This window comes from Lissotriton helveticus, chromosome 9 (genome assembly GCF_964261635.1).
Source record: "Lissotriton helveticus chromosome 9, aLisHel1.1, whole genome shotgun sequence".
Classification (NCBI taxonomy): domain Eukaryota; kingdom Metazoa; phylum Chordata; class Amphibia; order Caudata; family Salamandridae; genus Lissotriton; species Lissotriton helveticus.
Genome location: NC_136070.1, coordinates 568,562,509 through 568,575,104, shown reverse-complemented (window position 1 = coordinate 568,575,104; position 12,596 = coordinate 568,562,509). Strand labels below are relative to the sequence as shown.

Below are 12,596 nucleotides of genomic sequence, written 5' to 3'. Positions count from 1 at the left end.
AAAGAGAGTGAGCAGAAAGCCAAAGAGACTTATCGAGGAACTATAGTGACGGGGGCAGCAAGCAACAATCAGCAGCAGCAAAGCAAAGAAGGACCATCAGAGTGTAGCAGGATGATGATGATGACAGTGTTTTCTTCTGTCCCGCGTCCTGCCTGTGGTTTTCTTTTCTCTCTCTATTCCACAAAAGGGGGAGATGTCGTACCAAGGTGCAGAGGGCACTAGGACACTGCACAAGAATGAAGGGAGGGGCCAACCTCCGGACACAACTTCCGGTTTGGGAAGGGGCAGTATTGGGAGACCATGGAAGAGCGAGGACGTGCCTACGAGCCAAAGACTAACAATAAACAAAGCGCAGATCCCTACCCGTGTCCTTGTGTGGTCTCTGGGATCCGGGGCAGGCGCAGAACACGACACATTCTTGCCCAAGATCACACCATTGACAAGAACAAACTGACATGGCGAGTAGCTTCGGTGCACCAACCATTCCAACAAAAGAGTTGTCTTTGGCAATTCATTGGGTGCGACTCACAAGTATACTAAACACATGTAGAATCAAATGCTGTTCCACCAGAGCTGAGCTACCTAATCTTGGACGCTTACTCCACTGCCTCATCATTCCGCTGTAAACGTAAATTCATTGAAATATACAGACCAGTAGCACCTTCCGTCTGCTTCAATGCTGCTTGTCAAAACAGATTCATGGCTTCTTTTCCCGCTACAGTTGCCTCTACAGGGGCTGCTGCTCATGAAGGCACTGTGGTAAAGGGAATACATCACTTCCTTTGCTCCTAGTCCTTAACACTTGCTCCCTGCCCTTTGGAAACTGAAGCTCAGTATTCACTCTGTTAAACTGATATCTTGCCATGCCCACCTTCCTTACTGGGTGCATCCTACCCAGCAGCCAGATCTGACACCACTAGCAGGTGGATCGGAGAGTGGGCGACCCTACACCACTCCTCCATGCTCACAGGGTCTCACTCCATCACTATGCAGCCCTCCTCCTCGGTCAGGACCAGGGTCCCAATGTTGCCAAAGTCCTGCTACAAGTCAACGTGGGGTTTATTAAAAGTTTTAGTTGACGGGCAGTGAATAGCCCGACAGGTCCTGTGAAGGCTGCATGCATTATATCTCTAACTTAAATCCACTTCCAGGCATCATCCAGCACACACATGCCATGAATCACTAGGTTCTCACCGCCTCCACACTAAGCATTCTACAACTTGCCCATGTATGTTGCCGCCGATACACCAAGTCACTACACATAGTTTATATGTAACCTTCGCCCAATCGCACTTTCCAAAGTTCTAGTGACCAATGAAAGAACTTTCAATATTTTAACCAATTTGGAGAACAGCTATCGACCACGTGTGATGGCGTTAATTAAATACCAGAGTAACAACTAAAACAGAGTTCGCCTAAAAAAATGGCTCAACCCCTGTTACGTTGGTGTAAGCTCCATACAAATGCAATTACAATAGTTGAACTGTGGAAACACCTTCTGTGTGCATTCCGAGCACAGAATTGGCCGCAGCTGCAATGATGTAACTAACTACTGCTCCTCTTACCCTTTAAGATACCGGTCTCGGTTCCTACCCACACGTGGTTCCATCGCGCCGGGTCCGCCATCCTATTCCGCTCACGGTACGACTAGAATCTGGTCAGAAACGCTTCCGGGTTGCGTACGTCATTTCCGCCACCGAGTCAGGCTTTGTAGAACGCATGTGCAGCTGCTCTCGTACTATGTGTCAGTTCAAGGTAACCTACTTCCTTAATCGATAAATTCGGGTTCCGTTATCGCACGTATTGACTGCACTGCTACTCTAGCGCCACCTCTTCACTTACAGAATTATTTCCCACAAAATTGAACACTTTAAAAAATACGCCAGACCCTCACAATAAATGTAACCAACAATACCTAAAGAATAATAAATGAAATGGGGCACAGTTATAAATGGTATACTGGAGATTCGAAAATGGAAAACTTGAAACGGATAATGTTTAATTTGATATCAGGTAACAATATAAATTGAGAACATGTCACATCAAATCTTTATTGTGCGGTTACTTAAACAAGCATTGGCATAGCTAATAGGTCTCGCTTTTGGGACCTTATAAGTATTTAGTTATGCAGCACAATATCCTTGGTGCAACAACATCATCAATTGCATGGCTAAACACTTATAAGGTCCCAAAGGCAAGACCTATTACCTCCTCGTCCTGGACTCCCCGCCCCATTCCTGATACGTGAGCAGCTAGTCTGCTCTACAGAACCCCTACCTAGCTGAGCTGTTGGCACTTCCCCCTAGGATGACGTCACCATCACGTGACTACAAAAGGGGGAAGTGCCGGAAGAATCATCCTGTTTTCTTTTTTCTGCAGTCTACGACCGCGTTCCTGGCTGGGCTGTTTCCTGGAGGCTTCCTTTTTCTCGGGTAAGTCTCCCTGCTGTTTGTTTGTTTTATGCGGCGGCCTGCTCTAGCGGCCGCCTCTGTTTTGTTTTCACTGCCGCTTCCCCCGAGCTACATTAGGCTTCCTTTACTCATGGGGGCATTTTTGTTACTCACGGCTCGCGTTAGCGGCCGGCTTTGTTTTGGGGGTGCTTTGTTGCACGCGGCTCGCGTTAGCGGCCGTTTCTGTGCTTTGTGGTGCTCACCTGGCTTGGGTTGGCCTGCTCCAGCGGCCGTTCCTGGGCATTCTCCGGTCCATTTCGCCCTGCTCTAGCGGGCAGGGGCTTTTCTATGGAGTTTGGTGTCCTGCATCGTTTTCAAGGGGCGATTTTGGCAGCTGGCTGGGCTTCTTATACCGGCCCAGTTTTTTCTCCTCCCACTGGTGTTCGGGTCCTCAGCTATATCTGGGGTCCTTGTTGGGTTCTTTTTTGTCCTTGTTTGTGCCTGATTGGGAGTGTTCTTTGGCCTTTTTTGCTTCCGCTATGGATTCGGATGCTTCTTCTTCTGCGGCCCCTCTGGATGCCCTGCGCCTCATTATTAATGAGGCTGTGGCTGCTGCTTTCCTGGCTAGGGACGCGGCTGGGCCTCCTCCCAAGGTGCCTCGTGTTTCTTTGGATGCGCAGGATGATCCTGTGGAAGACTTTGGTCCTGATGAGGATGAGGGTGTCCGTAGTCGTTTTGTTCAGGGTGCTGAGCTCACTGAACTGTTTGCCCATGTGAGGTCCAACTTGGGTTTTTCTCCTCCTGCGGATGCTGTTGTTGAGGATGACTTTTTTACGCAGTATGTCCTGCCTGCTCCGGATTCTTTGCCTTTGCATGGTGCTGTGCGTAATGTGCTGTCTCACGAATGGAAGGAGGTGGACAAGTCTTCTTTTCCTCGTTTCCTGTCCAGACGTTACCCTCTTGAGGGTTTTGCTGATGAATTCCCTCAGGCTGTGAAAGTGGACAATTTAATGGCTGGCCTTTCCTCTCAGGGTTTGGTTGTTTCTGAGGACGCCCTTCCTGCGGACGCTGTGGATAAGCGTGTTGAGGGGGTGGTGAAGCGTTCCTATGCTGCTTCTAATTTCTCTGTCCGGGCGACTGCATATTCCAACTATATGGTTCAGTCACTCCTTAAAGACTTCCAGTCTCTGTCTGTTCTGCTGAACGACGGCGAGGATGCCACTCCTCTTCTGTCTTTGATGGAGCTGCAGGTGCGTTTCCTGTCGGACATTTCCTTCGACAATTTGGGGGCGGCGGCCGCCGCTTCTGGTGCTTCCATTGCTGCCCGGCGTCATATTTGGATGCGTTCCTGGAAGGCGGACTCTTCGCAGAAGTCGGTCCTCCTTAAGTTGCCTTTTGAAGGTTCTAAGGTGTTCGGTCCTCGGCTGGAGGGCATGGTCAAGCGGTCAAGGAGAACCGCTAGCTGGTGGCTCCGATCCGTCCTCCTGCTCGGGGGCGTGGATTTGGTTATCGTCGCACTTTTGGGCCTCCTGCTCGTGGCGCTTCTCAGCCCTTTCGAGGCAGGGGTCGTGGAAGTGCCAAGCCCCGGGCCGCTGCCGGTGTTGCCACCCCCGCTTCCTCCTCTTCACAATGACTGTCTGCCTTTACCCGTTGGTGGTCGACTCCAGTGCTTCCGCGCCCAGTGGTTGTCGGTTCCGGATGCCTGGGCGGTTCAGACTGTTTCGGAGGGTTGCCGGATAGAGTTTTCCTCTCCTCCTCCTCCGGGTTTTGTTCAGACTCCCCTGCCCCATCTTCCTTTTCGAAGAGTGTCTTTGTTGGCAGGTGTTCGACTCCTGTTGGAGAAAATGGCTATTGTGGAGGTTCCACCGCTGGAAAGGGGCGAGGGTTGCTACTCAATCCTCTTTCTGGTTTCCAAGAAGGACACTTCGGATCTTCGTCCTGTTCTGGATCTGAAGCGTGTCAACCGCTTCATCGTCCATCGCCCTTTCAAGATGGTGACCCTCCAGTCCATCCTGCCTCTGGTCCTTCCGGGTGGCTTCCTGGCGTCCCTGGATTTGATGGATGCGTACCTGCATGTTCCTGTCCATCCTGCCGACCAGCGTTTTCTGCGCTTTGCTGTGGGGACCCATCACTACCAGTTCCGGGTGCTGCCTTTCGGCCTGTCCTCTGCGCCCAGGGTGTTCACCAAGCTCCTGGCCCCTCTGGTGGCTATTCTTCATTCCAGGGGGCTGCTGGTGTTTCCATATCTGGATGACTGGTTGATTGTCTCTCCCTCTTTTTCGCAGGCTCTGTCGGATGTGGCCCAGGTGTGTCATCTGCTGGGTTCCTTTGGGTTCCTTATCAACCACCGGAAGTCCTCCCTGGTACCCTCTCAGTCCCTGAAGTTCCTGGGGGCTTTCTTCCGGATGGACCTGGGCATGGTGTTCCTCTCCCAGGAGCGCCAGTTGACTTTGTTTCGCCACCTTTCATGGCTTCTTTCCCAGTCGCAGGTGTCTGCCCGTCTCTGGTTGCGGAGTCAGGGGGAGATGGCGTCCACTCTACATCTCCTTCCTTGGGCCAGACTGCATCTGTACCCCCTGTTGCATCATGTCCTGTCTCACTGGGATCCCGCCTCCTTGGACTACGAGACTCTGATCCCTGTCACTCCGGGGATTCGGGCGGATCTCCAGTGGTGGTTGTCTCCTCTCTCCCTTTCCGGGGGGGTTCGATCTCCTTCCCCCTCAGCCTGTGGTCGTGTTGTCCACGGATGCGAGTGCATTGGGATGGGGGGCTGTTCTGGGTTCTTCCAAGGGTCAGGGTCGGTGGTCCCGATTCGAGTCCCTCCAGTCCTCGAACTGGAAGGAGTTGAGGGCGGTCTGGCTTGCTCTCCTTTGGTTCGCTCCTCTCCTTCGGGGTCGGGCGATCTCTGTGCAGACGGACAATCAGGTGGTTCGCTCCTATGTGAATCACCTGGGGGGCATGTGTCATTCTCTCTTTCTCCTGTCCCGGGAGATCGGCCTTTGGGCCGAGTCGAATCTGTTGTCTCTGACGGCGGTCTATCTTCCGGGGAAGGAGAATGGGCCTGCGGATACTTTGAGCAGGGTGTTCCCCTCCTCGGTGTCCCTCTGTCTGTCCCCGGTTCTGTTCGGGCAGATTGTCCTCCGATTCCACCTTCCTTGGCTGGATCTTTTTGCCTCGGAGGATTCCGCCCTTCTTCCTCTGTTTTGCAGCATCATTCCGTCTCCATTGGCTTGGGCGACCGATGCTTTCTCGATTCCTTGGTCGGGGGGTCTGCTGTTTGCCTTCCCTTCCTTTGCCTTAATTCCGAGGGTCCTCCGGAAGATTCGTTTGGATCGGGCGGAGGTTCTCCTGGTGGTTCCAGAGTGGTCTCGGCAGTCTTGGTTTCCCCTTCTGCTGACTTTTGCCGTTTGCCCTCATTGGAGGTTTCCCCTGTCTCCCTCCCCCCTGCGGGCTCCTCTTCTCAGTCTTGCCTCCCTGCGTCGCCTCCGGCTGGGGGTTTGGCACTTGAGAGGTTGAGTTTGCTGGGTCTGGGTTGCTCGTTAGAGGTTGCCCAGTGTCTTCAGCTTTCCCGGCGTCCTTCCACCTTGAAGTCTTATGCCCGTCACTGGAAGAATTTTTCCTCCTGGTGTCTTGGGAGGGGTCTCTCTCCTGCCTCCTGTGAGGCCGTGCGGGTGTTGGACTTCTTACGGGATGGTTTTGTCTTGGGACTGGCGGTTTCTTCCCTGCGGGCGCAATGGGCTGCCGTTCTTGCCTTTCGGGGTTCCTCTGTTTCATCTGTCTCCCCGTTGGTGGCTCGCCTTCTGAGGAGTTTCTTGCTTCAACGTCCTGTCTCCCGTTCCCCTGTGCCTCCTTGGGATCTGCCCTTGGTTCTACGGGCTTTGACGGGTCCCCCGTTTGAGCCTTTGGACTCCGTGGCCCTGAAGTTCCTTTCTGCCAAGGTTATCTTCCTGGTGGCCATTACCTCTGGGCGTAGGGTTGGTGAGATTGGTGCGCTGATGGCTTCTCCCCCCTTCTTGCGCTTCTGCGCTGACAAAGTCGTTCTCTGTCCGAGTCAGTTTTTTCTCCCTAAGCTGATTTCAACTTTTCACTGTCAGGAGGATATTGTTCTCCCTGTGTTTTTTCCGGCTCCTGCCTCTCCTGAGGAGGAGCTTCTCCATTCTTTGGATGTGTTGAGGGCTCTCCGCATCTACTTGGAGCGTACGGCTGGTTTCCGTAAGGTTGATTCCCTGTTCGTCACCTACGGCCTGTCGGGTCTGGGGCTTCGCCCTTCTTTGTCCACCTTATCTCGTTGGGTCAAGGGCGCAGTGGTTTCTGCTTATGATTCGGTCCAATGTCCCCTGCCTTCTTCTGTTCAGGGTCGGTCGACTCGGAGCGTTTCGTCCTCCTGGGCCATGTTCAGGGGTGCCTCTTTGCGTGACATTTGCAATGCTGCTACGTGGGCTTCTCCCCACACTTTTGTTGCCCATTATCGTCTGGAGTTGGGGATGGCGGCCTCCGCTGCTTTTGGGTCTAGTGTCCTGTCTGCAGTGCTTGATTTGTAGTTTTGTACTGTTTACATTGATTAAAATGGACCTGTTTTTCTGACATTCTTCTGGTCTGTTTTTTTCTTACAATCACCATGTGCTTGGGTATGAGCTCACGTATCAGGAATGGGACGGGGAGTCCAGGACGAGGAGGTAATGCCCGGTTACTCACCGGTAATAACCATTACTCCGAGTCCTGGACTCCCCGTCCCATTCCTGAGCCCTTCCCTCCCTCCCTGGTTTGGGTTTTCTGTGGGTGATTGTATGTGTTTCGTTCTGTTGTCTTTGGTATTTTCAGGATGATTCTTCCGGCACTTCCCCCTTTTGTAGTCACGTGATGGTAACGTCATCCTAGGGGGAAGTGCCAACAGCTCAGCTAGGTAGGGGTTCTGTAGAGCAGACTAGCTGCTCACGTATCAGGAATGGGACGGGGAGTCCAGGACTCGGAGTAATGGTTATTACCGGTGAGTAACCGGGCATTGGCTATGCCAATGCTTGTTATCTTATGCAACTAACAGCCACTGACAAAGTCCATAGTCCTGACTTGTTGTAGGTGTAATTTTAAAAGTTGTATTACATATCTCGATGCAATGACAGAAGCACCAAAATACCAGTCGGGCCACACTCTATGCTAAGCACAGATTTTTAGCTTGTTGTTTTTAATCCACACCCTTTTGAGAGACACCTCAGTTTTTTCATCCTACTTAAAGCCCTGTGTGTGTGTGTATTCAGAGACAAGTCGCAAGTCTGACGCAATCAGCCGGGCACTGATCTCTGAATACAAAAGTGACTCTCTGGTGCCTGGTTTTATTCACCAGCAGCAGCGGGTGAACCAAATTATTTCTCTGAGGGCGCTATCCATGTAGTTACCTGAAGGTGAAATACTAAAAAGGATACCGAATATTTGGATTTTTTGTAGCAAAGCCTTTGACCCCGCCCCCACACTCACCCCACACCCATTGTGCACAGTATCACAGTTCCCAAACTTGTAACGCACATCGACCGCTGATTGTCTCCACGTATGACGCCGATTTTAAGAACTCTCCTCTATTCCCGGTTTACATCAAACTGTCTCAGCTTTTGACATTAGTTAAATATCAAAAGTCATCATATAGGCTAAATAAAAAAAAAAATTTAAGATTTTTTTTAGATTAAGAAACAATCTTTAAATAAGACGAACGTACGACTCTGCATGTTTGTAGTTCAAAGCAGGTAACACTGGGCTGCACGCCCCAAACATGATCTGTAACAAAATCAGTGAGTGGGCGATCCCAGCTCCCTGCTGAAATCGCGTGAATCTGCAGTGTTAGCACCTCCCGCGTGGCATCTCCTGTGAGACACCGCCATGGGTGAGGACTTCGTGCTGACGCCGACGGTGGCCTTCGAAGTCACAGCATCACGGGATGGTCAGAAATACACGTCCGCTTTCGGATTTTGAAGAGAGGGCTCCAACCAACTTCCACAGTCAAATGATGGTCATAAATAAATGTCTGCTTCCTGTTTATGAAAACCTGCTCTCCCTGTGAGCATCACTCGCAGTAGCAGACATTTTGAGTGGAAATCTTGAGCCCAGGGTGAAATCCCGGCTGAGCCCTCCCGCTCCTATCCTCTTACAAATACAAGGATCAGGGAGTGTACGGAGAAGAGGGGGTTGGGAAGGGGTATAGGGAAGAGACTGGCACAGGGAAACAAAAGTGCTTACACACACAGCGTTTCCCTTGCGGCAGCGGCTCCATCTGTTTGAAGGTAATTACAAACAGATGGCGCCGATGCTCGCTTCCGCAAAGGAAATGCCAAACATGCACGCGTGGCAATAGAAAGCAATGCAAAACATGCACGCTTGTAGGAAATAGTGCTGATCGATTGCTAAAGGTCCCCTCCCGCAAGCGCTGCGTAGGCGAGACCTAAAAACAATAAAATCAGAATACAAAGAATCACTCATCAGCCGCTGAAGAGGGCACTGACAAGTGAAATTATTAACCATTGGAAAGCGTGTTCAGGACATTATAAGTTTTTCAGTTCATTGCATATTAATCTTCAACCTAAAATGTTCAAACCAATCTGAAATAATTAAAAAGCGGAGTTGCTGTACAAAACTCTTGAAATCTGTGTCCCTGATCTTAATCTGCTACGGGTCTCAAGACAAAGGGAGATTGATGCCTGACCCAGATTCTGTTAAAAATGGACTTCAAAAGTCTTCTACGTCCTCTGATCAAATCGAGGTATCTGCATAAAACTTGCAATGCTTCTATTACTTACTGGTATTTGCATTACTCTGAGTCCTACTCTCCCTCATTTCCATTACATCGTGAGGCCCCTGTGCCTCATAGACACACCCCCTACCATTATAAAATATTCACGTCCCCCTTACATCTCCTGTTCATCCCAAGCCACCATAGACACAGTTGGCCTGACAACCGGGAGGGAGGGAGGGCAGTAATGGAAATGAGCGAGAGTAGGACTCAGAGTAGGAGTAGTTTCTGTCCTGTTACTCCAGTTCTGTAGTAGGGGTATCTCTGTTATAGTCATAATCTAGTGAATAGTCCCGCCCATGTGCGTGGACCCCGGAGCAATCAAAAATAATCTCTTAAAGTGTCGAAAAATGCAGACCTGCACAGACACCTAAGAGAGAATTAAAGACAGATAATGCAGCCTATAACACAGGCTACACTGTCCAGTACTTCAACTAGAAATTCCACCAAAAAATCCACAAAACAGCAAAGCCTGTACAGATTTCCCTTGCTTCAGCAGCAAAACCCTCTGGAATGATAGAGAGGAAGATCTGGACAGACAAGCCCCATAGGCTGCCATTATGTGGCTCAGAACAGGATACTGTGCCTTTAAGAGAACTTTCCAGAACTTCACAGTATCCCAGAATGCACTGCAGGTCCCTTTTACTTTCAGTTCTTTTTGAAGGCGTAACACGCCAGACCTGTAGCATTCCTTACATGAATATCTCTCTCCACCGGGGAGGAGGGCTGACGCTTATGACTATAACAGAGATACCCCTACTACAGAACTGGAGTTACAGGACAGAAACTACTCCTTCTGTAGTAGGGGATCTCTGTGTATAGTCATAATCTAGTGAATAGAATGGCAAGCCCATCCCCACACCAAAGCGGCGGTGGAGAAACGAGAAATAACACCACTATTGTGCAAACAGATTTCGCAGCGAAGCCTGCCCAACCCGAGCGTCTGCTCTGGCATCAGTGTCCAGGCAGTAATGCTTAGCAAATGTATGGACCGACTTCCAAGTGGCCGCCTTGCAGATTTCTGCAATAGGAACATTACGGAGCAAAGCAGTCGTGGCAGCTTTGCCCCTGGTGGAATGAGCCTTAGGTTTACCTCCTAAGGTCTTATTAGCTTTTTGGTAACACAATTGTATGCAGGACACAATCCACCTCGAGATGGACTGCTTAGAGGTAGCAAGACCTGTCCTGACTGATCCATAATTGATAAACAATTGGTCCGACCTACGAATATCTTTGGTTTTATCCAGATAAAATTTCAACACCCTCCGCACATCCAGGGAATGTAAAGACCTTTCCGCTGGAGATGAAGGATTCTGAAAAAACGTATGCAAAGTTATAGTCTGGTTGACATGAAAATCAGAAATAACCTTGGGAAGAAATTTAGGGTGAGTACGCATAACAACCTTAGCAGCATGAAATACAGTATAAGGTTCTTGGCAACACAACGCCTGAATTTCACTCACCCTGCGGGCCGATGTAATGGCCACGAGGAACGCCGCCTTCCAGGACAGGTGCTGCAACGAAGCCTTATGAATAGGTTCAAAAGGCTCCTTCATCAATCTGGACAGCACCACATTCAATTCCCATGAAGGCGAAGGAAGCCTGACAGGAGGGAACACTTTCTTCAAGCCTTCCAAAAAGTCTTTGATCACAGGGCTCTGGAAGAAGGAAGTCTGTGAAGGGCATTTCCTGTAGGCAGTCAATGCAGCCAGATGAACCTTAATGGAATGGACATTAAGGCCAGACTGCGCCAGATGTAGAAGATATGGAAGGATAACATCTTCCTTGCATGTCGTCGGATCATAGTTCTTGGACTTGCACCAGATGCAAAACCTCTTCCACTTGTAAGCATAAGAAGTCCTAGTGGAAGGTCGCTTAGCCTCCTTCAGTATGTCCATGCAATCTTCTGGGAGATTAAGATGGCCATATTGCACTATCTCAGGAGCCATGCCGCCAAACTCAAAGACGAGAGGTTGGGGTGCAACATCCGCCCCCCGAACTTCGTGAGAAGGTCCGGCCTGCACGGCAACTTCATGTGAGGAAGGAGCGACCGGTGAAGCAGGTCCGTGAACCATCACTGCCTGGGCCATTCCGGGGCAATCAGTATCATCCGCGCCCTGGACTGGGACAGGATGATGAGAACCGTTGGAATCAGGGGAATGGGTGGAAAAGCGTACAGAAAGCTGTTCGACCAGTTGATCCATAACGCATTCCCCAGCGTCCCCGGCTGGTAGTACCTGGAGGCGAAGTCTCGGCATTTGCTGTTTTCTGCGGTGGCGAACAGATCTACGTCTGGAGTCCCCCACCTTGCGAAGACTTCTCCTAGTACTTCGTCGTTTATGACCCATTCATGGTTTTCCTGAATCAGTCTGCTCAGTGCGTCTGCCTGAACATTCTGCACACCTGGCAGATGGGTAGCCGTTATCGTCAGTCCTCGGGCCAGAAGCCAGTGCCAGATCGCCTGCGCCTCCTGCGACAGGGTGCGTGATCTCGAGCCCCCCTGCTTGTTGAGGTGATACATCGTGGTCGTATTGTCCGTCTGTACAAGCAGAGAGTTGGTCTGGAAGGACGGGTGAAAGGCCTTCAGTGCCAAGTGAACAGCTCTGAGTTCCAGGAAATTGATGTGGTACGTGGAATCCGTCGGGGACCACATCCCTTGAATCTGTAAGTCTCCGGAGTGCGCTCCCCAGCCCTGGAGAGAAGCATCCGTCACGATAGTCTGAGTGGGAATGTCCTTGTGGAAGGGAACCCCTCTGAGGAGATTCTCCGCTGAACACCACCACTTCAGAGACTGAAGAGCATGCAGAGACAGTCGTATCTTGTCGTCCCAAGATCCTCTCCTCTGGTCCCACTGATCCTCCAAGCACTCCTGCAGCGGTCTCATGTGCAGCCGCGCATGTGGCGTCAGGAAGATACAAGAGGCCATCGATCCCAGTAGAGAGGACACCGTCCTCACTGTCGTAGATGGAGTGGTCATGAAATGAAATGAATGAAACATCACTTTTATAGCGCATGGCTACCCGGAGGCATCCCAGCGCTTGCAGCTACCGAAGTAAATCAGAAAAGATAGATTAATTGATAGGAAAAAGCCAGGTTTTTATTTTCTTACGGAAAACGAGATGATTGGGCTCCTGTCGAAGGGAGAAGGGCATAGAGTTCCACAGCCTCGCGGTGTTGTGAGAAAAAAGGCGACCACCCGTGCGGGCCTTATTAATTCTGCTGACTTGAGCCAAATTCTGGTTGTTGGAGCGAAGATTTCTGGAGGCCTTGTGCCTTTTAATTAGGTTGGCCAAGATGGGAGGGCCATTGCCCTGAAGGTTTCTATGGGCAATGCAGAGGGCCTTAAAGTGTACCCGTTCTTTTATGGGTAACCAATGAAGAGATCTCAGAGCTGGTTTGGCTGAAGAGCGATGACTGGTGTTTGTCAGCAA

At 50.6% G+C, this 12,596-nt stretch overlaps 1 protein-coding gene across 2 annotated transcripts in view; it reads right to left on the bottom strand.

Annotated features, from left to right (window-relative positions):
- The window catches only part of WDR74 (WD repeat domain 74), a 67,400-nt gene extending 65,682 nt beyond the window's left edge, over positions 1-1,718 (bottom strand). Inside the window, exon 1 of one of the 2 annotated variants that reach the window (XM_078660498.1) lies at positions 1,566-1,718. In XM_078660498.1, the coding sequence (XP_078516624.1) occupies positions 1,566-1,626 (61 nt within the window). In that variant the 5' untranslated portion in view covers positions 1,627-1,718. Of the gene's footprint in view, positions 1-871; positions 891-1,565 lie in introns of those variants that run through there. The other variant, XM_078660499.1, reaches the window with a different exon arrangement.
- Between the last annotated feature and the right edge of the window lie 10,878 nt (positions 1,719-12,596).